The sequence below is a fragment of the Bos indicus genome, chromosome 5 (assembly GCF_029378745.1).
Source record: "Bos indicus isolate NIAB-ARS_2022 breed Sahiwal x Tharparkar chromosome 5, NIAB-ARS_B.indTharparkar_mat_pri_1.0, whole genome shotgun sequence".
NCBI lineage: Eukaryota > Metazoa > Chordata > Mammalia > Artiodactyla > Bovidae > Bos > Bos indicus.
Genome location: NC_091764.1, coordinates 78,282,711 through 78,310,591, shown reverse-complemented (window position 1 = coordinate 78,310,591; position 27,881 = coordinate 78,282,711). Strand labels below are relative to the sequence as shown.

At 40.9% G+C, this 27,881-nt stretch overlaps 2 protein-coding genes across 14 annotated transcripts in view; one reads left to right on the top strand and one right to left on the bottom strand.

Annotated features, from left to right (window-relative positions):
* The first annotated feature begins 180 nt into the window (after positions 1–180).
* Positions 181–27,811, top strand: ETFBKMT (electron transfer flavoprotein subunit beta lysine methyltransferase). Of its 11 annotated transcripts, none has more exons than XM_070789849.1 (6): positions 181–330; positions 1,196–1,313; positions 2,407–2,589; positions 2,714–3,096; positions 5,297–5,427; positions 16,966–19,667. In XM_070789849.1, exons 4-6 carry the CDS (start codon positions 2,771–2,773, stop codon positions 17,346–17,348), a joined length of 840 nt encoding a protein of 279 aa, XP_070645950.1. In that variant the 5' UTR covers positions 181–330; positions 1,196–1,313; positions 2,407–2,589; positions 2,714–2,770; the 3' UTR covers positions 17,349–19,667. The 11 variants fall into 11 exon arrangements, with proteins under 11 accessions (XP_070645950.1, XP_070645960.1, XP_070645949.1 ...); XM_070789850.1 differs by lacking the exon at positions 181–330 and adding an exon at positions 337–517; XM_070789859.1 differs by lacking the exons at positions 1,196–1,313; positions 16,966–19,667 and adding an exon at positions 25,473–27,811.
* The window catches only part of AMN1 (antagonist of mitotic exit network 1 homolog), an 86,811-nt gene continuing 79,981 nt past the window's right edge, over positions 21,052–27,881 (bottom strand). For all 3 annotated transcript variants that reach the window (XM_019961373.2, XM_019961375.2, XM_019961374.2), the window contains one exon: positions 21,052–22,727. In XM_019961373.2, the coding sequence (XP_019816932.1) occupies positions 22,654–22,727 (74 nt within the window). In that variant the 3' untranslated portion in view covers positions 21,052–22,653. The remainder of the gene's footprint in view (positions 22,728–27,881) is intronic.

Here is a 27,881-nt window from a genome sequence, read left to right as displayed (position 1 = left end):
ATGGGCACAAAGCAGATGCTCCACGGCTTCAGAGCGTATTTTTTAGAAATCAGTATTTGACATTCCCTTATTTTCCAAGCGAGGTCAGGGCACCCTCTGGTTTCACACTTCTGTCCCTTTAAGAAGCCCGGGTGAAGGGAGAGAGCGCTGCCGGGAAGGAAGGCGGAGCAGGAGGTCGGGGCAGGGGCGGGGCCAGGGGTGCTGTAGCAGGCGACGCCGGGAATTCTGGATCCCGAGAGCAGTTGTAAAGAAAGCGCCAAAAGAGGCGCAAAGGCAAAGTGACTGACTTGCCCTATGCTTTGCTCCCCAGGGTGGTGTTAGCACAGACAGGTAAGGAGAAAAGGAAGACTGTGCCTGCCCCTTTAAGGCTGACTCCCTTCCTCCTCGGAGGAAAATAAGGTGCTAACGCTTTTGGAGCTTGCAAAAGCTCCAAACCTGTCTTGCTGCTACCTGGGGAGCTGGCCAAGCACGCCGCGTCCGAGGGCACTACGGCTGTCACCAAGTATACCAGCTCCAAGTAAATATAATATGCCTAGCCGCTGTTAACGGAGAAGGCAATGGCACCCCACTCCAGTACTCTTGCCTGGAAAATCCCATGGACGGAGGGCCTGGTGGGATGTAGTCCATGGGGTCGCTAAGAGTCGGACACGACTGAGCGACTTCACTCACTTTCACTTTCTTACTAATTAATCCAAATACCCAGTGTTCCCCCCTTACTCACATATTCATAACAGATGCTTCATTGGTGCTTGGCGTGGGAGGGGGCGGCATCGGTTTGGATGACACTATGTCCAAAATAGTCTCCTATTTGCTCTGCTTTCTTTTTAAACCTTAGACTCAAGGGCTGACCCAATCCTTCCTACGCAATGAGTCCAATGAGGTCAGGCTGTTAAGAGAGCCTGTGATTACAAGGGCATAAATGTGGGCTGACACCCACTTAAAATCTATCCCGAGTTCACAGACTAGTGGCCTGACAGGCATTTTGACCCTCCTTCTGTGTTGACATTTTAATTAATTCCTGCGTTTAAAAGTGGGAATTTTTTTTTTTTTTTTTCGGGTGGGGACTTGCAGCAGATGGGATCTTAGTTCCAGGAGCAGGGATTGTGCTCCCTTCATTGGGAGTCTTAGCCACTGGACTGCCGGGGAAGTCTGTGGATTATTTTGAAAAATGAAAAGATCTGGCCATATGTCCCAGGACAGGCTGCAGCTTGCTGGCTCCGTTGGACTGTTTTGAAACACCTTCTAGTTTGCCACAGCCTCTCTGTTATCAGCAACCAGCCTGCATCACTCATTTATCACCAGTCTGGCTCCAGGTAGGCATTTGAGTTTGGGGCCCCTACCCTTGGACAGCAAGATCAAACCAGTCAATCCTGAAGGAAATCAAACCTGAATATTCATTGGAAGGACTCATGCTGATGCTGAAGCTGAAGTTTCAGTACTTTGGCCACCTGATGGGGAGAGCTGACTTACTGGAAAAAACCCTGATGCTGGGAAAGATTGAGGGCAGGAGGAGAAGGGGGTGACAGAGGATGAGATGGTTGGATGGCATCACTGACTCAAGGGTCATGAATTTGAGCAAACTGTGGAGGACAGGGAAGCCTGGAAGTGCTGCAGTTCATGGTGTTGCAAGAGTCGGACTTGACTTAGCAACTGAACAACTCTAAATATTTGGGTGAATTTAAGACTATTTAAAATATTTATGCAGAACAGGCCAAAGGTTCCAAACAACTTGGTGTATAATTTGTGTTTAAACTTCTCTTCCTCATTCCTACTTATTCTTAATCAAAATGTCTTTCTATTAAGTTCAGGTTTGGTGAAAATGACTCATCAGAGGTATTTACAGAAAGTGATTTGATATTCTTTTATTACAATTAAATCCATAGTATTTTTTGTTTGTTTTAGGAAAAAACAATCTTAATTACATTGATGTTTTATGCTAGGGCTATTTATTTTTGGTTGGGCTGGGTCTTTGTTGCAGTGGGCAGGCTTCTCTAGCTGTGGTGCACGGACTGTAGAGCATGAGGACTCAGTAGTTGTGACAAGCAGTCTTAGTCCCAGACCAGGGATTGAATCTGTTGCATTGAAAGGTGGATTCTTAACCACTGGACCACCAGGAAAGTCCCCATATGCTAGGCTTATCTTTATTGACCAGTCAGTATAATTTATACGTCTCTAACCACAGTTACAGTTTGATAATCTGCATAACTCTTGGCTAGACTCCATAAAGGCAAGAACTGTGTTTGCCCTGATGACCTGCTCTATTCCATCACTAGAATCTAAGTTTCCTGAAGATAGGGGCTTTTGTTTATTTTGTTCACGGTTATCAAGAACAGTGTCTGCTTAAAGGAAAATGACTTATTAAATGAATGAAAGAATGTTAAGGGTATACCTTATTTTATCTAACAGGAATGTTCCTGAGGATTCCATCAAAATCAAATGCTTATATATTTGGTTTTCTAAATTATTAAAAGGATTCTGTTGTTCATAAAGAATGAAAAGGCATGTTTTAGAAGATTGGATTTTCCTAAATTAACACAAAAAAACTTTCATCTAAAGTGAACTTGCACTTGTGCATCATCTGCTACAGAGGTACACTAATATTTTCTTACTATGTGATAGGATTTGGAAATGTTAGAGTTTTCATTATTATTATGTTTTTAGAGGTCTAGTGACTCCAGCTGAGATCAGTTTGGCAACCAAACTCTTTCCCCAGGAGAAGGAGCTCTTATCAAGAGCAACACCAGCATACCTGTGCTTTGGGACCAGACTGATGGCTTTGAGCCCAGGGTGGAGAGTGTTTGCATCATTTCCCATGAACCGCTATGTTGTCCTCTGGAAGGCTGTGAGAAGCAGTGGCTTCCCCTTGTTTCCCTGGGGTCACTGCCCCTGGAGAGGAACTGGAAGCCTTTTGGACCCTAAGATGAAAGCTTTCCTGGAAGAGAACACTGAAGTCACCAGCAGTGGCAGCCTCACCCCTGAAATCCGGTTGCGGCTTTTGACCCCCAGATGCAAGTTCTGGTGGGAGAGAGCTGACTTGTGGCCCCTCAGGGATCCTTACTGGGCAATCTACTGGCCAGGGGGCCAAGCCCTGTCTAGGTATGTATGGCCTTAAGTGAAGCGGGAACCTTTACGGCTCCTCACCACCTCTCTTTTCTGTCCCTTCCAACTCCACATTCTCCCTGTTCCTCAAAAAAAAAAAAAAAAAAACCCCAAATTCTTTTATTAGAGTTTAGGAACAGTTCTGGGTTGCTTTGTTGCATGGTTTTCCCTTCTATTCCAAGCTTACCAAGGTGTTTCCCCATATATAGTTCTCTCCCCAAGAGAAATCCTAGGTCAGCTGTCAAGACCCTAGGTAACTGGTAATGATCCAGAAATCTCACACTGTTCTCAGGTTCATGGTTTGTGATGCCCATGAAGATCCTTGGTGGAACTTAAAGCCCCCCACTCCTCCTGGTTTAATTCTGTAAATGTTGCTCCTCCACCACTGCCTTTTCCCAAGCACCCAAAGAATGAGGGATATGAGTGATTGGGACAGCACTCTGGTGGACTTGAATCTGCATTTTTAAGGTTCCCCCTTTCAACTCCCCATACTGCAAAGGTCTTCTTTAGGACATTTTCTCACATATACACACAATGCTTTTTATTAAAACAGTCGCTGAAACAAATGCAAGAACTTTCAGCATTTTAATCTAGTCTTTGCTCTTAGATTGGTAAATGATTTAATTTTTTAATGCCTTGATGTTTCAAGGAACATCAAGGAAATGTATAAGGAACTTCTCTTTCACAGGAATGGTATGGTCTAGCAGAACTCAGATTGTATTCAGTTTTTTAAATTTATTTATTTGCCCACGCTATGTGGCGTGTGGGGTCTTAGTTCCCTGACCAGGAATTGAACCTGCATCCCCTGTACTGGAAGCATGGAGTTTTAACCACTGGACTGCCAGGGAAGTCCAGTTTGTATATAGTTTTAAATGCAAAATGAATAAATGCAAACATAGAGTTTTTTGGAAAATCCTGAGTTCTGGAAAACTTTCCAGGTGGTATCAATTCCAATTTTCTGGTTGTTGTGTTGCCAAATTTTCCTATATTTACTTGTATCATTTAAAAAAATAAGTGATATCTTTGCAAGTGATACCTATGCAAATTGTGTGTCAACTCCAAATATAAGGGCAATCAGATTCCTTAAGAGACTGAATCAGAGGTCACAAATTGGTGATCCACAGATGTGTTTTCTGTTTTAAAAAAATGGATATGTTTTTGTAAACTTGTTTTACTTATAAACTTTTAAACAATCAGTTGCTATCATTTAAAACTTGAAGCATGTAAAAATTTACTTCAATTGAAAAATAAGAATCTCTGGGGAGTTACTTGGCACTTTCACTGCCTGGTCCAACTTCAATCCCTATTCAGGGAACTAAGATCCTGCAAGCCAAAACACATGGCCAAAAAAAAGAAAAAAAAGAAAAGAAAAGATCTCTGCTAACATCAGATTCAAATCTCTGCTAACACCTAATTTCTGTTGTGGCAACTGTTACCTCCAGATGGGTAACAGCTGTCCCTTTAGATGGGGCACTACACCCCTGCCTTGCCATTGTTCCTTAGTCTTTTTTTGGATCGCAGGATCTCAGGGATAGGCCCTTGGCAGTGAAAATGTGGAGTCCTAACCACTGGACCACCAGGGAATTTCCTCTGCTCTTTATTTTTCCAGTAGTGAGGTCAGGTGTCAGTTGACATTTATCATTTCACTGTTTGCCCATTCGTCTTCACTTGTTTGGTAACTGCTTAGCCCAGGTCCACATTCTTTGGTTGAACTGGACTTTGATGGTACCTTTCCAGAGAGGTCATTTTTATATAGTTTAAGCTGTAGGTAAAACCACTTTCTGATGAACAATGAAAAGGAGACAGTGAATTTTGGATCTAGCTTACTGAGTCCTGATTATAACAGTATTTTGTCAGTCTGTATTTTTGGTGGTTGGTGGTTTCTGGTTTGTAGTAAATGCTCAATACTTTAAAAAGTTGACTTTAAAAGCATGATTAGTCAGTTGTATGGAACTGCTCTTTGCACTTGGTAAAGTAACAGACCAAAATGACTAGGTCCTCTCTCTGCCATCTCTGCCCAGCTCTTAAAACTGACATTTTTTTCTCACTCTATTCAGGCCAAACTTGCCAATGTTGGACTGAATTCTTCTGCTAAGGTTCACTATTTCCTTGTCCAATCAATCCAAAGAAAAAATATTGGACACCTCTTACTGGCCTCCCATCTGTCTTAGATTATATTTTCCCTTTTCTAATTTAGGTATCTTTTGGATAATCCTGATGTTGTCAGAGGAAAATCTGTGTTAGATATTGGGAGTGGATGTGGAGCGACAGCCATTGCTGCTAAGATGAGTGGAGCCTTAAGGATCTTGGCCAATGACATAGACCCTAGTAAGTGTCATATTTTTGAATATTTTGAGCTCATCTTTTTTTTTTTCCTCCAGGATAAATATCTACAGTTGCTCCAACACCATAAGCCATTTCCATGTTGTATTTCATAATCTAATATGGTGAACTCAGTGGGACATTGTCTGTGGAAACCCTGTAAGGCCTGAGTTAATGGTGCATTTTTGACAGGAGGACTTGTATTTGTGTCTGGCAGATATCCCAAAGTGATACCAACCTGGGAACAGTTACTGTTGGTCATCTCTGGGCTAGGGATTTCCTGAAATATGTAGGTAGTGTTTATTTGACCAAAACCCAAGTGAAGATAGACCTGGGCATTCGAGGGAGATTTTATTCCATTCGAACCCAAGTTGAGACAGGTAAGTGTTAATTTTACCTGATTTTCTCTAGTCTTCCCTTTCATTGAGGATCTAGCCCTTGAGGAGCCTTATATATAGGACTCTCAGTTCCAAGTTGTCATCCTGCTCAAACATAAGCCTTGTTTTCCTGTCTCTTATACAGCCATGACAGACCAAAAGTCTTCATTGTTGTCCAACTCTTTGTGACTCAATGGACTGCAGCCCGCCAGGCTCCCCTGTCCTTCATTGTCTCCCAGAGTTTGCTCAAAGTTATGGCTGTTGAGTCGGTGATGCTGTCTAACCATCTCATCCTCTGCTGCCCCTTCTCCTTTTGCCTTCAATCTTTCCCAGCACCAGGGTCTTTTCCAATGAGTTGGCTCTTCCTATCAGGTGGCCAAAATATTGGGGCTTCACCATCAGTACTTCCAATGAATATGCAGGGTTGATTTCCTTTAGGATGGACTGGTTTGATCTCCTTGCAGTCCAAGGGACTCTCAAGATTCTTCTCCAACACCACAGTTCAAAATCATCAATTCTTCAGTGCTCAGCCTTCTTTAAAGTCCAACTCTCAAATCCATACATGACTACTGGAAAAACCATACCTTTGACTATATGGACCTTTGTTGCTTTGTGATGTCTCTGCTTTTTAATACACTGTCTAGGTTTGTTATAGCTTTCCTTCCAAGGAGTAAGCATTTTTAAAAATTTCATGGCTGCAGTCTCCATCAGCAGTGACCTTGGAGCCCAGGAAAATAAAACCTGTCACTGCTTCCACTTTTCACCCTCTGTTTGACATGAAGTGATGGGACCAGATGCTATGATCTTTTCTGAATGTTGAGTTTTAAGCCAGTATTTTTAACTGTCTTCTTTCATCCTTATCAGGAGGCTTTTCAGTTCTTCTTTACTTTCTGCCATTAGAGTGGTCAGTCAGTCAGTTCAGTTGCTCAGTCATGTCCGACTCTTTGCAACCCCATGAATCACAGCACGCCAGGCCTCCCTGTCCATCACCAACTCCCAGAGTTTAGTCAAACTCATGTCCATCGAGTTGGTGATGCCATCTAGCCATCTCATCCTGTCGTCACCTTCTCCTCCTGTCCCCACCTTCTCCTCCTGCCCCCAGTGCCTCCCAGCATCAGAGTCTTTTCCAGTGAGTCAACTCTTTGCATCAGGTGGCCAAAGTATTGGAGTTTCAGCTTTAGCATCAGTCCTTCCAATGAACACCCAGGACTGATCTCCTTTAGGATGGACTGGTTGGATCTCCTTGCAGTCCAAGGGACTCTTATGAGTCTTCTCCAACACCACAGTTTGAAAGCATCAATTCTGCGGTGCTCAGCTTTCTTCATGGTCCAACTCTCACATCCATACATGGAGAAGAACCATAGCCTTGACTAGACAGACCTTTGTTGGCAAAGTAATGTCTCTGCTTTTTAATATGCTATCTAGGTTGGTCATAACTTTCCTTCCAAAGAGTAAGCGTCTTTTAATTTCATGGCTGCAATCACCATCTGCAGTGATTCTGGAGCCCCAAAAAATAAAGTCTGACCCTGTTTCCACTGTTTCCCCACCTATTTCCCATGAAGTGATGGGACCAGACGCCATGATCTTCATTTTCTGAACGTTGAGCTTTAAGCCAACTTTTTCACTCTCATCTTTCACTTTCATCAAGAGACTTTTTAGTTCCTCTTCACTTTCTGCCATAAGGGTGGTGTCATCTGCATATCTGGTTATTGATATTTCTCCCGGCAATCTTGATTCCAGCTTGTGCTTCTTCCAGCCCAGCGTTTCTCATGATGTACTCTGCATATAAGTTAAATAAGCAGGGTGACAATATATAGCCTTGACTTACTCCTTTTCCTATTTGGAATCAGTCTATTGTTCCGTGTCCAGTTCTAACTGTTGCTTCCTGGCCTGCATATAGGTTTCTTAAGAGGCAGGTCAGGTGGTCTGGTATTCCCATCTCTTTCAGAATTTTCCATAGTTTATTGTGATGCACACAGTCAAAGGCTTTGGCATAGTCAATAAAGTAGAAATAGATGTTTCCCTGGAACTCTCTTGCTTTTTCCATGATCCAGCAGATGTTGGCAATTGATCTCTGGTTCCTCTGCCTTTTCTAAAACCAGCTTGAACATCTGAAAGTTCATGGTTGACGTATTGCTGAAGCCTGGCTTGGAGAATTTTGAGCATTACTTTACTAGCATGTGAGATGAGTGCAATTGTGCGGTAATTTGAGCATTCTTTGGCATTGCTTTTCTTTGGGATTGGAATGAAAACTGACCTTTTCCAGTCCTGTGGCCACTGCTGAGTTTCCAAATTTGCTGGCATATTGAGTGCAGCACTTTCACAGCCTCATCTTTCAGGATTTTAAATAGCTCAACTGGAATTCCATCACCTCCACTAGCTTTGTTCTGAGGTTATTGATATTTCCCCCAGTAATCTTGATTCCAGCTTGTGCTTCATCCAGCCCAGCATTTCACAAGATGTACCCTGCATAGAAGTTACATAAGCAAGGTGTTAATATACAGCTTTGGTGTACTCCTTTCCCAATTTTGAACCAGTCCATTGTTCCATGTCCAGTTGTAACTACTGCTTCTTGACCCACATACAGGTTTCTCAGGAGACAGGGAAGATGGTTTGGTATTCCCATTTCTTTAAGAATTTTCCATAGTTTGTTGTGATCCACAGAGTTTAAAGCTTTAGCATAGCCAATAAAGCAGAAGTAAATGTTTTCCTGGAATTCCCTTGCTTTCTCTATGACCCAATGGATGTTGGAAATTTGATCTCTAATTCCCCTGCCTTTTCGAAATCCAGCTTGTACATCTAGAAGTTTTCCATTCAGTGACTGCTGAAGCCTAGCTTGAAGGATTTTGAACATAATCTTATTAGCATGTGAAATGAGTGCAATTTTACAGTAGTTTGAACGTTCTTTGACATTGCCCTTCTTTGGGATTGGAATGAAAACTGACCTTTTCCAGTCCTGAGACCACTGCTGAGTTTTTTAAATTTGCTGACACATTGAATGCAGCACTTTAACAGCATTATCTTTTAGGATTTGAAATAGCTCAGCTGGAATTCTATCACCTCCACTAGCTTTGTTTATAGTGATGTTTCCTAAGGCCCACTTGACTTCACACTCTAAGATGTCTGGCTCTAGGTGAGTGACCACACCATTGTCATTATTCGAGTCATTTGGACCTTTATTGTATAGTTCTTTGGTGTATTCTTGCCACCTCTTCTTAATCTCTTCAGCTTTTGTTAGGTCCTTACCATTTCTGTCCTTTATCATGCTGATCCTTGCATGAAATGTTCCCTTAATGTCTCAAATTTTTTGAGATCTCCAGTCTTTATATTCTGTTGTTTCCCTCTATTTGCATTGTTCATTTAAGAAGACTTTCCTATCTCTCTTGGCTATTCTCTGGAACTCTGTGTTCAGTTGGGTTTATCATTCCCTTTCTCCCTTGCCTTTTGCTTCTCTTCTTTCCTCAACCTTTTGTAAGACCTTCTCAGACAACCACTTTGCTTTCTTGCATTTCTTTTGCTTTTGGTCACTTCCTCCTGTACAATGTTTCAAACTTCTGTCTGTAGTTCTTCAGGCACTCTGTCTACCAGATCTAATCTCTTGAATCTATTCATCACCTCCACTATATAATTATAAGGGATTTGACTTAGGTCATACCTGAATGACCCAGTGGTTTTCCCTACTTTTTCAATTTAAGCCTGAATTTTGCAATAAGGAGCTCATGGTCTGAGCCACAGTCAGATTCAGGTCTTGATTTTGCTGACTGTATAGAGCTTCTCAGTCTTCAGCTGCAAAGAATATAATCAATCTGATTTTGGTATTGGTGATGATGATGATGATCTGGTGATATCCATGTGTAGAGTTGTCTCTTGTGTTGTTGGACAAGGGTGTTTGTTATGACCAGTGTGTTCTCTTGACAAAACTCTGTTAGCCTCTGCCTTGCTTCATTTTGTAGTCCAAGGCCATACTTGCCTGTTACTCCAGGTATTTCTTGACTTCTAGTTTTACATTTCACCCCACTAGGTTGACAAGGACATCTTTTTTTGATGTTAGTTCTAAATGGTCTTGTTGAGATAAGCAAATATTCCTTAAAACCTCTCCTTTTCCAGGTGTGTGGTATTGTTTGGTTTTCAGAATAGTCATATATTTGAGCATTATAGGAAATAGCCTATAGTTTAGGCTTCTTTACCTAAAAAAACAGCTTTCAACAGAAAAGAGAAAAAAAAACCTATTGGATATTCTCTAAAATTATTTAATCAGTAGGAAATGAAAATAACCTAGCATATACCGATTCACCATGTCCTTTTTTTAAAGTTGCAGGAATGGCTATTACACTAAATTGTGAGTTGAACCAACTGAATCCTTTTCCCATTTTAATCAAAAACATTTTGGATTTGGAACAAGATAAGTGGGACATTGTTGTCCTTGGAGATATGTTTTATGATGAAGACCTTGCAGACAGTCTGCTTCAATGGCTGAAGAACTGCTTTGAGACCCACAGAACTCAAGTACTGATTGGTGACCCTGGGCGACCCCAATTCACTGGACATAGCATTCAGCATCAACTGCACAAAGTAGCAGAATATTCACTTCCAAAGCCTACAAGGCAGGATAACAATGGACTGACAATAAGCACGGTGTGGCAGTTTCAGCCTTGAGCTGTTGAAGTTCCTCCAATAGGGGATATAGCTATGTTTGGGTTTAACCTGAAAAGACTGTCTGGTTCAATTTGTGTTAAATGGTAAATCTTGCTTCGAAATATGAGGTTAAAATTTTGTCAGCCTTTGTCATATAACTTGTTCTACAGTAAGCCAAATGCAAAAATCTCTATCTGTATTTTTTTTTTCCTAGTTTTACTGCTGTGCTTAGTTGTTCTGTCATGTTGAACTCTTTGCAATCCATGGACTGTAGCCCACCAGGCTCTTCTGTCCGTAGGGATTCTCCAGGCAAGAATACTGGAACGGGTTGCCATGCCCTCATCCTGCTATAGGAATATAATTATACAAGGCAGTCAGAAAACGAAGATCATAGCATCCGGGCACATCACTTCATGGCAAATAGATGGGGAAACAGTGGAAACAGTGTCAGACTTTATTTTTCTGGGCTCCAAAATCACTGCAGATGGTGACTGCAGCCATGAAATTAAAAGACGCTTACTCCTTGGAAGGAAAGTTATGACCAACCTAGATAGCATATTCAAAAGCAGAGACACTACTTTGCCAACAAAGGCCCGTCTGATCAAGGCTATGGTTTTTCCTGTGGTCATGTATGGATGTGAGAGTTGGACTGTGAAGAAGGCTGAGCGCTGAAGAATTGATGCTTTTGAACTGTGGTGTTGGAGAAGACTCTTGAGAGTCCCTTGGACTGCAAGGAAACCCAACCAGTCCATTCTGAAGGAGATCAGCCCTGGGATTTCTTTGGAAGGAATGATGCTGAAGCTGAAACTCCAATACTTTGGCCACCTCATGCGCAGAGTTGACTCATTGGAAAAGACTCTGATGTTGGGAGGGACTGGGGGCAGGAGGAGAAGGGGATGACAGAGGATGAGATGGCTGGATGGCATCACTGACTCGATGGACATGAGTCTCAGTGAACTCTGGGAGTTGGTGATGGACAGGGAGGCCTGGCGTGCTGCGATTCATGGGGTCGCAAAGAGTTGGACACGGCTGAGCGACTGATCTGATCTGATCCAATAGTAACCACATGTAATTTAAGTAGCAGAGAGGAATTCAATTTTTTTAAGTTTTTTGGAATGAGATGTTTTAGCAGAGTCGGTTTCTATAGTTGAGAACAACTGCAGTGTATCTTTGAATTAAAATAAAAAATACAGAAGAATATTATATTTTAAAAAAATTACCTGTAAATATCAGAGATGCAGTTAGTATGGTACCGAGTACATGGGCTTTAGAGTGTGACCACTCTGTCACTTTCTAGTTGGCGTTTTGGGTGAGTTAAGCTTTCTGAGATTTCATTTCTTAATTTATAACATGTTAATAGTAATAAATTTGTACTGTACTTCAAAAGGTTATTGTATTAAATGAAAGTATAAAGTGCCTAGTATAGGTTAATACATAATAGGGCATCAATTAAGAAACATAGATAAAAATAAAGAGTTTAGAAGGTTTGTAACATTGTACAAGAGACAGTGATCAAAACCATCCCCAAGAAAAAGAAATGCAAAAAGGCAAAATGGTTGTCTGAGGATGTCTGACAAATACCTGAGAAAAGAAGAGAATCAAAAGGCAAAGGAGAAAAGGAAATACATACCCATTTGAAAGCAGAGTTCCAAAGAATAGCAAGGAGAGATTAGAAAGCCTTCCTAAGTGAATAGTGTAAAGTAATAGAAGAAAACAATAGAATGGGAAAGACTAGAGATCTCTTCAAGAAAATTAGAGATACCAAGGGAACACTTCATGCAAAGATGGGCACAATAAAGCACAGAAACAGTATGGACCTAACAGGAGGAGAAAATATTAAGAAGAGGTGGCAAGAATACACAGAAAGTGAAAGTGAAGTCGCTCAGTTGTGTCCGACTCTTTGCGACCCCATGGACTGTAGCCTACCAGGCATCTCAGTCCATGGGGTTTTCCAGGCAAGAGTACTGGAGTGGGTTGCCATTGCCTTCTCCAGGGGATCTTCCCAACCTAGGGATCAAACCTGGGTCTCCTGCATTGTAGGCAGATGCTTTACCCTCTGAGCCACCAGGGAAAACCCAGAAGAATACACAGAAGAACTATACAAAAAAGATCTTCATGACCCAGATAACTACTATGGTGTAGTTATAGGCATCAACAGTATGTGAACCAAGAACTTCCAGATGTACAAGCTGGATTTAGAAAAGACAGAGGAACCAGAGATCAAATTGCCAACATTTACCTACAGCCAGACATCCTGGAGTGTGAAGTCAAATGGGCCTTAGGAAGCATTACTATGAATAAAGCTAGTGGAGGTGATGAAATTCCAGCTGAGCTATTTGAAATCTTAAAAGATGGTGCTGTTAAAGTGCTACACTCAAATTTAGAAAATTTGCTGCCAGCAAATTTAGAACACTCAGCAGTGGCCAGAGGACTGGAAAAGGTTTGTTTTAAATCCAATCCCAAAGAAGGGCAATGCCAAAGAATGTTCAGACTACCGCACAATTGTACTCATTTCACATGTTAGCAAGCTAATGCTCAAATTCCTCCAAGCTTGGCTGGAAGAAGCACAAGCTGGAATCAAGATTGCCAGGAGAAATATCAATAACCTCAGATATGCAGATGACACCACCCTTATGGCAGAAAGTGAAGAGGAACTAAAAAGCCTTTTGATGAAAGTGAAAGAGGAGAGTGAAAAAGTTGGCTTAAAGCTCAACATTCAGAAAATGAAGATCATGGCATCTGGTCCCATCACTTCATGGCAAATAGATGGGGAAACAGTGGAAACAGGGTCAGACTTTGTTTTTTTGGGCTCCAAAATCACTGCAGATGGTGACTGCAGCCATGAAATTAAAAGACGCTTACTCCTTGGAAGGAAAGTTACGACCAACCTAGATAGCATATTGAAAAGCAGAGACATTACTTTGTCAACAAAGGTCCGTCTAGTCAAGGCTATGGTTTTTCCAGTGGTCATGTATGGATGTGAGAGTGGGACTGTGAAGAAAGCTGAGCGCCGAAGAATTGATGCTTTTGAACTGTGATGTTGGAGAAGACTCTTGAGAGTCCCTTGGACTGCAAGGAGATCCAATCAGTCCATTCTAAAGGAGATCAGTCCTGGGTGTTCATTGGAAGGACTGATGCTGAAGCTGAAACTCCAATACTTTGGCCACCTCATGCGAAGAGTTGACTCATTGGAAAAGACTCTGATGCTGGGAGGGATTGGGGGCAGGAGGAGAAGGGGACGACAGAGGATGAGATGGCTGGATGGCATTACCGACTCGATGGACATGAGTTTTGGTGAACTCCAGGAGCTGGTGATGGACAGGGACGCCTGGCGTGCTGCAGTTCACAGGGTCGCAAAGAGTCGGACATGACTGAGGGACTGAACTGAACTGAGGCATCAATGGTATGTGAACCAAGAACTTCCAGATATACAAGCTGGATTTAGAAAAGACAGAGGAACCAGAGATCAAATTGCCAACATCCACTGAGTAATAGAAAAAGCAAGAGAATTCAAGAAAACCATCTGCTTCTGCTTTATTGACTATGCTAAAGCCTTTGTGTGTATCACAACAAACTGGAAAATTCTTCAAGAGATAGGAATACCAGATCACCTTACCTGCCTCCTGAGAAACCTGTATACAGGTCAAAAAAAGCAAGTTACAACCAGACATGGAGCAATGGACTGGTTAAAAATTGGGAAAGGAGTACCCCAAAGCTGTACATTATCACCTTGCTTATTTTAACTTCTATGCAGGGTACATCATGGGAAATGCTGGGCTGGAAGAATCAGAAGCCGGAATCAAGATTTCTGGGAGAAATATCAATAACCTCAGATATGCAGATGACACCACCCTAATGGCAGAAAGCAAAGAGGAAATAAAGAGCCTCTTGATGAAAGTGTAAGAGGAGAGTGACAAAAACTGCCTTAAAACTCAACATTCAAAAATGAATATCATGGAATCTGGTCCCATCACGTCATGGCAAATAGATGGAGAAACAAAGGAAACAGTGACAGACTTTATTTTCTTGGGCTCCAAAATCACTGCGGATGATGACTGCAGCCATGAAGTTAAAAGACAGTTGCTCCTGGAAGAAAAGTTATGACCAACCTAGACAGCATATTCAAAAGCAGAGACATTACTCTGTCGACAAAGGTCCGTGTAGTCAAAGCTATGGCTTTTCCAGTAGTAATGTACAGATGTTTTGAGAGTTGGAGCATAAAGAAGGCTGAGCGCCGAAGAACTGATGCTTTCGAGTTGTGGTGTTGGAGAAGACACTTGAGAGCCTCTTGGACTGCAAGCAGATCAAACCAGTCAATCCTAAAGAAATCAACCCTGAATATTCATTGGAAGGGCTGATACTGAAGCTGAAGCTCCAATATTTTGGTCACCTGGTGGGAAGATGTGAGTCATTAGAAAAGACCACGATGCTGGGAAAGATTGAGGGCAGGAGGAGAAGGGGACGACAGAGAGTAAGATGGTTGGATAGCATCACTGACTCAATGGACGTGAGCTTGAGCAAGCTCTGGGAATTGGTGAAGGACAGGGTAGGCTAATGTACTGCAGTTCATGGGGTTTCAAAAAGAGTCGGACAGGACTGAGTGACTCAACAACAACAACATACTCAGTACTGTGATACCTTATGATGCATTTTTATGGTTTATTAAGGTCATTTCCTGGAAAAGGAAATGGCAACCCACTCCAGTATTCTTGCCTGGAGAATCCCATGGACGGAGGAGCTCAGTGGGCTACAGTCCACGGGGTTGCAAAGAGTCGGACACGACTGAGCGACTTCATTTCAAGATCAGTAACAGTTTGTTATACCACAAATATCCCAAGTTGTCAGGATCTTATATATCAATAAGAATGTTAGGACATAAACGAGAAGCAATGTGAAGGATTATATGTACAGTATACCACTATTTATGAAAAAAAAAAAAAAAAGATGTGTATGTACCTACATATGAATGTATGTGTAAAGCATATATATTTATTTGCAGTAGACATATTATGTCTTCGGAAAGGTAAGTTAAGAAACTGGTCAGAATGGTTGTGTTCTGAAAGGGTACCAGATGGCTGATGGATGAGGGTGGGAGGGAGACCTAGTTTTTACTTTTGGGTCTTGTAATTTTGTACTGATTTTATGTACTATATTTCCTGTTCTTCAATTTAAAACAAAACATGACCACAATACATATTACAAGTGAAGTATAAAATGCAACTCTGTATACATGTGGGGGTTAGGGTGCTGACAATCGCCAACCACCCTCTTAGAATTGAAAATCTACATATAACTTTACATTACAAATCCAAGTTTCTGCATCCGAGGATGGACTGCATAATACTGAAGTATTTATTGAAGACCAACCAAACAAAAACACATAAAGTGTAGTTCACACCCATGTTGTTCAAGGGTCAACTGTACTCTTGTTCTTACATACTACTTAGGAATTGGTTATGACACTTGCATTATATGCTTTCTAATAATACACACATGCCAATGGGATTAGGATACCAGGGAGATGTGATCATAGTTACAGTCATTCAACAGAAATGTAGAGAAAGCAGTTAGGAGAAAGTTGTTGCTTAGATAGGAAAACAGGATCATTACATGGGAGTTTTGGAGCTGAGGTCAACAGAGGATCTTCTGATTCCTGAATTTAGAAGTCAGAGATTATTATAACCCAATAAATCAATTCTTGTATCCAATTTCCATTGATCTACTGGGGGTCAATTATAAACTCAAAAGTTTGATTCCGCATTGGTAAACATTAATGGAAATTATAGGCTACAGTGGTATTGGATGGTATTTGAGGAGAAAGAGTTTTGTTGACATATTCTTGGAAAATTCAGGATATTCTGCTGGGTAATGTCTTTCTCGGCAGGATAAGAAGGAGAAAATTAAAGGGAATTATACTCTGGAGCACTGTTTGACATTGACTTGAAGAGGCCAAGAGTAGGTTTAATTTTAAATATCTACAACCCTGTTTCTGTTATCTTCTCTTAATTATTTATGAGGTGGGTACAAGAAGGTGTTTGAGATATTCAAATATTACTTAAAATATTTAAAATCTCCCATATATATATAACAGTGATCCTTGAAATGACTTAATAGCTAACAAACAGGTTGTATTAAGACTGTTCACATATGCACTTCCCTGGTGGTGCAGTTGTTGAGAATCTGAGAGTCAATTCCTAGGTAGGTTGATAAGAAGTCCAGGGTCCCCGAGAAGAAGATAGGAGTCTGGAGTTGTCAAGGAGGATAAAGGACAAATGTTTTTTCTTTAAATCAAGACCTGATGATTGCACAACAAAACAACTCATCTTGCTCAAGGATATGTTTTTCCTTAAACTCTGTACCACGACTATATAACAACAATGTATCCTGCTCAAGGACATATTTCTCCTTCCTAAGAACCTTCTGAATAATCCTTAGAAGAAATGTAGTAGCCTCATAGTCAATAAAAGAGTCCGAAATGCAGTACTTAGTTGCAATCTCAAAAATGATAGAATTATCTCTGTTTGTTTCCAAGGCAAACCATTCAGTATCACAGTAATTAAAGTCTATGCCCTGACCAGTAATATTGAAGAAGCTGAAGTTGAACGGTTCTATGAAGACCTACAAGACCTTCTAGAACTAACACCCCCCAAAGATGTCCTTTTCATCATAGGGGACTGGAATGCAAAAGCAGGAAGTCAAGAAACACCTGGAGTAACAGGCAAATTTGGCCTTGGAGTACAGAATGAAGCAGGGCAAAGGCTAATAGAGTCTTGCCAAGAGAATGCACTGGTCATAGCAAACACCCTCTTCCAACAACACAAAAGAAGACTCTACACATGGACATCACCAGATGGTCAATACCAAAATCAGATTGATTATATTCTTTGCATCCAAAGATGGAGACGCTCCATATAGTCAGCAAAAACAAGACCAGGAGCTGACTGTGGCTCAGATCATGAACTCCTTATTGCCAAATTCAGACTTAAATTGAAGAAAGTGGGGAAAACCACTAGAACATTCAGGTATGACCTAAATCAAATCCCTTATGATTATACAGTGGAAGTGAGAAATAGATTTAAGGGATTAGATTTGACTGTGCCTGATGAACTATGGACGGAGGTTCGTGACACTGTACAGGAGACAGCGATCAAGATAATCCCCAAGAAAAAGAAATGCAAGAAAGCAAAATGGCTGTCTGAGGAAGCCTTATAAATAGCTGTGAAATAAAGAGAAGTGAAAAACAAAGGAGGAAAGGAAAGATATACCCATTTGAATGCAGAGTTCAAAAGAATAGCAAGGAGAGATAAGAAGGCCTTCCTCAGTGATCAGTGCAAAGAAATAGAGGAAAACAGTAGAATGGGAAAGACTGGAGATCTCTTCAAGAAAATTAGAGATACCAAGGGGACATTTCATGCAAAGATGGGCTCGATAAAGGACAGAAATGGTATGAACCTAACAGAACCAGAAGGTATTAAGAAGAGGTGGCAAGAATACACAGAAGAACTATACAAAAGAGATCTTCACAACCCAGATAATCACAATGGTATGATCACTCACCTAGAGCCAGATATCCTGGAATGCGGTCAAGTGGGCCTTAGGAAGCATCACTACAAACAAAGCTAGTGGAGGTGATGGAATTCCAGTTGAGCTATTTCAAATCCTAAAGGATGATGCTGTGAACATGCTGAACTCAACATGCCAGCAAATTTGGGAAACTCAGCAGTGGCCACAGGACTGGAAAAGGTCAGTTTTCATTCCAATCCTAAAGAAAGGCAATGCCAAAGAATGCTCAAACTACCACACAATTGTACTCATCTCACACGCTAGTCAAATAATGCCCAAAATTCTCCAAGCCAGGCTTCAACAGTATGTAAACCATGAACTTTCAGATGTTCAAGCTGGTTTTAGAAAAGGCAGAGGAACCAGAGATCAAATTGCCAACATCCGTTGGGTCATGGAAAAAGCAAGAGAGTTCTAGAAAAACATCTACTTCTGCTTTATTGACTATGCCAAAGCCTTTGACTGTGTGGATCACAATAAACTGGAAAATTCTTCAAGAGATGGGAATACTAGACCACCTGACCTGCCTCTTGAGAAACCTGTATGCAGGTCAGGAAGCAACAGTTAGAACTGGACATGGAACAACAGACTGGTTCCAAATAGGAAAAGGAGTATGTCAAGGCTGTATATTGTCACCCTGCTTATTTAACTTATATGCATCATGAGAAACACTGGGCTGGAAGAAGCACAAGCTGGAGTCAAGACTGCCGGGAGAAATATCAATAACCTCAGATATGCAGATGACACCACCCTTATGGCAGAAAGTGAAGAAGAACTAAAAAGCCTCTTGATGAAAGTGAAAGAGGAGAGTGAAAAAGTTGGCTTAAAGCTCAAAATTCAGAAAACTAAGATCATGGCATCCGTCCCATCACCTCATGGCAAATAGATGGGGAAACATTGGAAACAGTGGCTAACTTTATTTTTTGGGGCTCCAAAATCACTGCAGATGGTGATTGCAGCCATGAAATTAAAAGATGCTTACTCCTTGGATGGAAAGTTATGACCAACCTAGACAGCATATTAAAAAACCGAGACATTACTTTGTCAACAAAGGTCCATCTAGTCAAGGCTGTGGTTTTTCCAGTAGTCCTGTATGGATGTGAGAGTTGGGACTATAAAGATAGCTGAGCGCCAAAGAATTGATGCTTTTGAACTGTGGTGTTGGAGAAGACTCTTGAGAGTCCCTTGGACTGCAAGGAGATCCAACCAATCTATCCTAAAGGAGATCAGTCCTGGGTATTCATTGGAAGGACTGATGTTGAAGCTGAAACTCCAGTAGTTGCACCACCTGATGCGAGAGCCGACTCATTTGAAAAGACCTTGATGCTGGGAAAGATTGAGGGCACTGACTCAATGGACATGAGTTTGGGTAAACTCAGGCACTGGTGATGGACAGGGAGGCCTGGTGTGCTGCACTTCATGGGGTTGCAAAGAGTCAGACATGACTGAGTAACTGAACAGAAGTGTCATCTGAAAATGTAAATTATGGGACTGGATCTAGTAAGATCTTTGTAACCTTGAGACATTCTTTTGATTTATTGTTATACCCAATTAAAAAGTATATAGCTCCCTTGCTAAGACTAGCAAGTGGGGTGCTATCCGTTCCTTGTGATGTCTATGTTAGAAGATTTCTTTGTCCCCTCTTATACTTTAATAAAACTGTGCTACACAAAAGCTCTTGAGTGATCAAGCCTAGTCCCTGGTCCCGAAGCTAAATCTTCTTCAGAGATCTTGCCAATGTAGGAGAAACTGTTTCGATCCCTGCTCTGGGAAGAACGCTTATGCCGCAGAGCAACTAAATTTGTGTGATGCAACAATAAGCCTGCGCTCTAGAGTGCACTTGCTGCAACTACTGAAGCTCAAGTGACTAGAGCCTGTGCTCTGCAACATAGTAGCGTGAACACCCTATCAGAGTCTCCCGCACTCAGCACAACTAGAGAAAAGCCTGCATGCAGCAACAAAGGCCCACCCCAGCCAAAACCTTAAATAAATAAATCTTTTAACAAATAGATTGTTCATATTTAAACATTTAAAGACATTATTGATATAGCTGGATTAATTTCTACCATCCTTATAGCTGTTTCCTATTCCTTGCCGTTTTTCTTTTTTGTGTTCTACTTTTTCTTCCTTATTTTATCTTTTTTTGTGGGGTTGGGGTGGGGGTGGGGCTGCATTGCAAGTCTTGTGGGATCTTAGTTCCTGGGCCAGGAATAGAACCCAGGCTCCACTCCAGTACTCTTGCCTGGAAAATCCCATGGACGGAGGAGCCTGGTAGGCTGCAGTCCATGGGGTTGCTAGGAGTCAGACACGACTGAGTGACTTCACTTTCACTTTTCACTTTCATGCATTGGAGAAGGAAATGGCAACCCACTCCAGTGTTCTTGTCTGGAGAATCCCAGGAACGGGGGAGCCTGGTGGGCTGCCGTCTCTGGGGTCGCACAGAGTCGGACACGACTGAAGCGACTTAGCAGCAGCAGCAGCTTGTCAGTGCAAGTGCAGGGTCTTTAGCCACTGGACCACTGGGGAATTCTCCTTTATCTTTTTTTGTTTTTTGGCTGTGCTGGGTCTTTGTTGCTGCTTAGGCTTTCTCTAGCTGTGTTGTGTGGGGTCCTCACTGCCATGACTTCTCTTCTTGTGGAGCATGGGCTCAAGGGTGCATCAGCTTCCATAGTTGCGGCTCTTAGACTCCTGAGCACAGACTCAATAGTCGAGGCGCACTGGCTTAGCTGCTCCACGGCATGTGAGATCTTCCTAGACCAGAGATCAAGTTCGTGTCTCCTGCATTGGCAGGTGGATTCTTTACCATTGAGCCAGCAGGGAAGCCCCCTTTTCTGGTAATTGAGCATTTTATATGGTTTCATCTCCCCTCCCTTAGGATGTCAATCATATTTATTAAAATTTATTTTACCGGTTGCCCTAGAGTTTGCAGTGTACATCTACAACTAACACAACTTTACTTTCAAACAATGCTGTACTGCTTCATGATTTTCAGTTTGTTCAGCTTTTATCTTGTGGGAGTGATGACTTCCAATCTCTGTACATGTCACAGACCAGAAACTTGAAGTATGGGTATTACTTTTATTTATTTTCTTGTCTATTTATTCAACAAATATTTGGGTGCTTATTAGATACCAGACACTGTTCTAGGTACTGGAGATACAGCAGTGAAAAAAGAGAAATAATGTCTGTCTTCATGAAGCTTATATACTAGGGTGGGCAGATAGATAATAAATAAAAAATAAGATGTCAGATGGTAAAAGATGGATAGGGGAAAAACAGAGTTCAGAATGACAGGTAAGGGTGAAGTTATAGGTAGGATAGGGATGGGAGACCAGACTTTTAAGCAGGGTGCTGAAAAATAGCTGATATAACCAGTAATATAAAAAAGATCAAGCCACAAGCTGCTTTAGGATGATAGTCCTTTATAGACCTTAAAAATCTGACACTTTAGATCTTGAAACTAGTTTCTTCAAAAGGGGAAAAAGGTAGTGACTTGGTTAGGTGTTCAATATTAAATCTTACTGAATTTGTCTTTAGAGAAATTTCACAGCTGGAACAGGCCTTACCCATTTTATACATACACGCATGTGTACCACCTTTGCAGTGGCAATACACTATACTGTACACTATACACTTTAAACATAGCACATTTATAAAGTAGTTAATAGTAAGGAGAAGAAGTAGAGTTGAATATGTAAACCTGTCCCTCTACGTATGTCCAAGTAATCTACCATACCATACTTTCCCTGTTATTCACTGTATCACAGTTTAAATAGGAAGTCTTTAAGAAGGTCCCACTGACAAAGGCTTTTGGCATAGGGAATATGGTGAATTTGGGGGTAGTTTAAACATGGTATGTTTTAGAGAATTTTGTGATTATAGATAGTAATATATTGCATTTGAAAACTAAGATCTCTGCTGTTTATTTTACAATGTGAAACCAGTAGAGCTTCAGGATACAACCTCTGTGATGCTATTTCATATTGACTCATTCTTACACATTCTTGAATGCAGTTTTTAAGGAAGAAAGTTTGTAGATGAATAGCATGTATTGGGGGAAAGTAGCCATAAAAATCAATGTAATAAGTGGCCGGGCAAAGGCCTCAGTATCACTCATATGCTAAATGGCTAAGGTATGATATCTGAGATTATGATATTAAACTATTACATTTCTTTGTTTCATTGAAATAATAATTTTTGTGAAGAATATACAGGCATGATATTCAGCTTTGCTTTTTGGCCAGTGGACATTTAAATACTTTGGAAGGCAGTAGCCAGAAAACAGCTAGGAAGGTAACTATGCTTTTAGAAATAACTTAGAATTCTCCTGTTTATCCACAGTGATAAATATCTCTTATAGCAGCTCAAATATCTAGTTAGGAGAAGGAAATTCCCAGGGGAAACAGGTAACTTAAAACGTTCTTATTTAAGAAGAAAACAGTACCCTTCCCCAATATATCAGAGGGCATGCTATAACTGCCATTTCAAGAACACTCACTCATCAGCAAACTTATATATAGAAATAAAAGCACTATTAAAATGTTTAAAAGCCAGGTTATCTTCAAAGCATAAATCATACTATTGGAAAGCCAATCTCTGAGACCACTGTTTCCAGGGCAAGTAGTATGAAGATTATAGATCTGATAAGCTTCAGTGAGCATCAATACACAGTCCACGTCACTTGCTTTAGTTTGTTCGGGCCTACTAATTGCTCCAAGACTTCTCGTGAATGATCTACAAAAGAAAACAATAACAATATGTTAATACACAGTAATCAGCGATATTGAATGTATCCTCATGTATAAACTGGGGATGATGACTGTTATACATCATAGGGTTAAAAGACTGAGATGATATACAAAGCATAGTATAAACTAAAAATACGTTTAATTAATGGTAGCCATCACTATTATTGGACTTCCCTGCTGGTAGTTCAGATGGTAAAGAATATGGCTGCAATGTAGGAGACCTGGGTTTGATCCCTGGGCTGGGAAGATCTCCTAGAGGAGGGCATGGCAATCCACTCCAGTATTCTTGCCTGAAATATTCCATGGACAGAGAAGCCTGGTGGGTTATAGTCCGTGGGGTTGCAAAGAGTTGGACATGACTGAAAGACTAACACAGCTGCAGTAAACATAGTAATACTTTGAAAAAAAACAGGCATTTCTTGTTTTCTCAGTAATCTCATCTTTTTTTTTTTTTGGTTGTGCTGGGTCTTCATTGTTGCTCAGAGGCTTTCTCTCATTGTGGTGAATGGGGGGTACTCTTCTTTGCAGTGAGGGAGCTTCTCCTTGTGGCAGCTTCTCTTGTATAGCACGGGCTCTAGGCACAAGGCCTCACAGGGTCTCGAGCATGGGCTCAGTAGTTGTGGTACATGGGCTTAGTTGCTCTGCAGCATCTGGGATCTTCCCTAACCAGGGTTTGAACCATGTCCCCTGCTTTGGCAGCTGGATTCCTATCCACTAGACCACCACAGAAGTCCTGTAATTTTATCTTAATTACATCAAACAGACAGTAACAGGGTTAAACTTTCTCAGGGTCCTGCCAGGAATTAGATGACACACTAAAGTAGCATGTTTGAACAGTGGTTAATGAAGTGACTGTTTACAAAGGAGTGATTAAAGAAAGCCAGCAGGTATGGTAAAACACCTTGGGAAGCTGCAACATGCTGAAAGAAGTCAGGGAAGAGAGTAGTTACTAGAACAGGACAACTTATCCAATTGTTGAACATGTTCCATGTCATATACTTACAAAACATGATTTTAAATAGATAACTATTACATGAATTCCTTGTAATTTAACCAATGTATATGACTAGACATTTAGATGGTTTTCAGTTATTCACAATATATAGGAGTGATTTTAATATGGTTTACATTTACAAAGTCAGTTTTATAATATCTTCTAATGTAAAAATACTGCTAAAATTTTATTACTTTAAAAATTATTTCAAGATAAATGCTGGAGAGGATGTGGAGAAAAGGGAACCCTCTTACACTGTTGGTGGGAATGCAAACTAGTACAGCCATTATGGAGAATAGTGTGGAGATTCCTTAAAAAACTGGAAATAGAACTGCCATACGACCCAGCAATCCCAAAGCTGGGCGTACACAATGAGGAAATCAGAATTGAAAGAGACACGTTGGGATCTCCCCAAGAGAACATTGGGGTCAATGTCCATCACACTACTGTTTACAATAGCTAGGACATGGAGGCAATCTAGATGTCTACTGGCAGACGAATGGATAAGAAAGCTGTGGTATATATACACAATGGAATATTACTCAGCTATTAAAAAGAATGCATTTGAATCAGTTCTAATGAGATGGATGAAACTGGAGCCTATTATACAATGAAGTAAGTCAGAAAGGAAAACACCAATATAGTATATTAACGCGTATATATGGACTTTAGAAAGATGGTAATGATGACCCTATAGGCGAGACAGCAAAAGATACACCAATGTAAAGAACAAACTTTTGGACTCTGTGGGAGAAGGCAAGGGTGTGATAATTTGAGAGAATAGCATTGAAACATGTATATTACCATATGTGAAATAGATGACCAGTCCAAGTTCGATGCATGAAACAGGCCACTGAAAGCCAGTGCACTGGGACAACCTTGAGGGATGGGATGGGGAGGAAGGTGGGAGAGGGGTTCAGGATGGGGGACACAAGTACACCCATGGCTGATTTCATGTCAATATATGGCAAAAACCACTATAATATTGTAAAGTAGTTAGCCTCCAATTAAATTAATTAATTTTAAAAAAATTCAGGAGTTTCAGCTATAAAAAGGAACGAATTTGGTCGGTTCTAGTGAGGTCGATGAACTTAAGAGTCTGTAAGTAAGTCAGACAAATATCGTGTATTATCACATATATATGGAATCTAGAAAAATGATACTGATGAACCTATTTGCAGGGGAGCAATAGAGACACAGCCATAGAGAATAGACTTGTGGACACAGCGGGGGAAGGAGAAGGTGGGACAAATTGAGAGAGTAGCATTGAAACATACATTGCCATAGCCAGTGGGAATTTGCTGTATGATATAGGTAGCTCAAGCAGCGCTCTGTGACAACCCAGAGGAGTGGGATAGGGTGGGAGGTGTGAGGGAGGTTAAAGAGGGAGGGGACATATGTAAACCTATGGCTGGTTGACTGGATGTTTGGCAGAAACCAACAAAACATTGTAAAGCAATTAACAATCTATGTTGTATGTATAACATGTCTCTAACCTAGTCTTAGTGGTTCTCAGACTTAAAGAGACTATGCTAAACCCTTTGACTGTGTGGATCACAGCAAGCTGTGGAAAATTCTTAAAGACATGGGAATACCAGACCACCTTACTTGCCTCCTGGGAAACCTGTATGTGGGTCAAGAAGCACCAGTTAGAACCAGACATGGACTGGTTCAAAATTGGTAAAGGAGTACGTCAAGGCTGTATACTGTCACCATGTTTATTTAATTTATATGCAGAGTACACCATGCGGAATGCTGGGCTGGATGAAGCACAAGCTGGAATCAAGACTGCAGAGAGAAGTATCAATAACCTCAGATATGCAGATGACACCACCCTAATGGCAGAAAGCGAAGAGGAACTAAAGAGCCTCTTGATGAAGGTGAAAGAGGAGAGTGAAAAAGCTGGTTTGAAACTTAACATTGAAAAAACTAAGACCATGGTATCTGGTCCCATAACTTCAGGGCAAACAGAAGGGGGAAAAATGTAAACAGTGGCTGACTTTATTTTTGGGGGGCTCCAAAATCACTGCAGAAAGTGACTACAGCCATGAAATGAAAAGACACTTGCTCCTTGAAAGAAAAGCTATGACAAACCTAGACAGCATATTAAAAAGCAGAGACATCACTTTGCCAACAAAGGTCCATATAGTCAAAGCTATGGTTTTTCCAGTAGTCACATTTGGATCATAAAGAAGAAGGCTGAGTGCCAAAGAATTGATATTTTTGAACTATGGTGTTGGAGAAGACTCTTGAGAATCTCTTGGACTGCAAGGAGATCAAACCAGTCCATCCTAAAGGAAAGCAACCCTGAATACTCATTGGAAGGACACATGCTGAAGCTGAAGCTCCCAATACTTTGGTCATTTGATGCAAAGAGCCAACTCACTGGAAAAGACCTTGATGCTGGGAAAGATTGAGGGCAGGAGGAGAAGGGGGCAACAGAGGATGAGATGGTTAGATGGCATCACTGACACAATGGACATGAGTTTGAGTAAATTCTGGGAGATAGTGAAGGACAGGGAAGACTGGCATGCTGCAGTCCATGGGGTCGCTGAATCAGACATGACTAACCAACAGCAATAAGAAAGAAAAAAAAGAGGGCCCAACATATGTTTACTAGATTTTATTTTAAGTAAAACAAAAATAAGTCAAACATTAAGATTTAGTATAAGAAAGAGAACCATAGAGTGTCTGGAAACAAGAAATTATAGTTGTGAAATCAAGGTTTACATTGGCAGCTAATTTTGTTAAGTGCCCCAAAATACAACAAATGGGGTTTTCATTGTTTTAAAAGTGTCATTAATTATTACACAGGAAGTCTATTATTAAAGGAAATTTAGATTAATGGCAGATTTCAAATAGGTTGAAAGTAAAAGGATGGATAAAGACAGCAACTACAACAAAACTACGTATAGAAGTTTATACCCCATCTATGAGAGGGAGGAACACTTTCTAGTTTGTTTTATGAGGACAGTATTACCTTTACACAAAAGCCAGACAAAGACATTACACGCACAGGGAAAAAGAACAACAGGTCAATGTTTTTTATGAATATATATTCAAAGATCCTCAATAAGACAAGAGCGAACCAAATCTAGCAACAGAGAAAAAGGATTTATCTTAGGAATGTAAGGTTAGCTTAACATTTGGGAATTAATTAATGTAGTACACTATTTTCCCCTTCATGGACAGTCTTGTTGTGGTGACAGGACACATTAATTGTCACATTAAAAAACTTATTATAATGGCAAATTCGTAAAGACAGAAGATAGAACAGACGTTGCCAGAGGCTGAGGGAAAGGATAATGGGGAGTTATTGTTTAAAGGGCAAAGAGTTTCTATTTCGGATGAGGAAAAATTTCTGGGGATAGTTAATGGTGATGGCTGCACAATGATGTGAATGTACTTAAATCCACTGAATTGTACCCTAAAACTGGTTAAAATAGTAAGTTTTATGTATATTTGCCAATATCTATTTTTTTTTAACAATTCTGAAAGTAAGATTCATCTTATTAATAATTGATATGTGAAGAGGAACTCAAAAGCCTCTTGATAAAAGTGAAAGTGGAGAGTGAAAAAGTTGGCTTAAAGCTCAACATTCAGAAAACGAAGATCATGGCATCCGGTCCCATAACTTCATGGGAAATATATGGGGAAACAGTGGAAACAGTGTCAGTCTTTATTTTTCTGGGCTCCAAAATCACTGCAGATGGTGACTGCAGCCATGAAATTAAAAGACGCTTACTCCTTGGAAGGAAAGTTATGACCAACCTAGTAATGTCAAAAGCAGAGACATTACTTTGCCAACAAAGGTCCGTCTAGTCAAGGCTATGGTTTTTCCCGTGGTCATGTATGGATGTGAGAGTTGGACTGTGAAGAAAGCTGAGCACCGAAGAATCGATGCTTTTGAACTGTGGTGTTGGAGAAGACTCTTGAGAGTCCCTTGGACTACAAGGAGATCCAACCAGTCCATTCTAAAGGAGATCAGCCCTGGGATTTCTTTGGAAGGTATGATGCTAAAGCTGAAACTCCAGTACTTTGGCCACCTCATGCGAAGAGTTGACTCATTGGAAAAGACTCTGATGCTGGGAGGGATTGGGGGCAGGACGAGAAGGGGACGACAGAGGATGAGATGGCTGGATGGCA

Bases quoted from the DNA above. Each gene is read 5' to 3' on its own strand.
- ETFBKMT (XM_070789857.1), top strand. From the start codon at position 2,771: ATGGCTTTGAGCCCAGGGTGGAGAGTGTTTGCATCATTTCCCATGAAC. The intron at 3,097-5,296 runs GTATGTATGGCC...TTTCTAATTTAG, and splicing joins GGGGGCCAAGCCCTGTCTAG to GTATCTTTTGGATAATCCTG. The intron at 5,428-16,965 runs GTAAGTGTCATA...TTTGTTTCCAAG, and splicing joins GGCCAATGACATAGACCCTA to GCAAACCATTCAGTATCACA.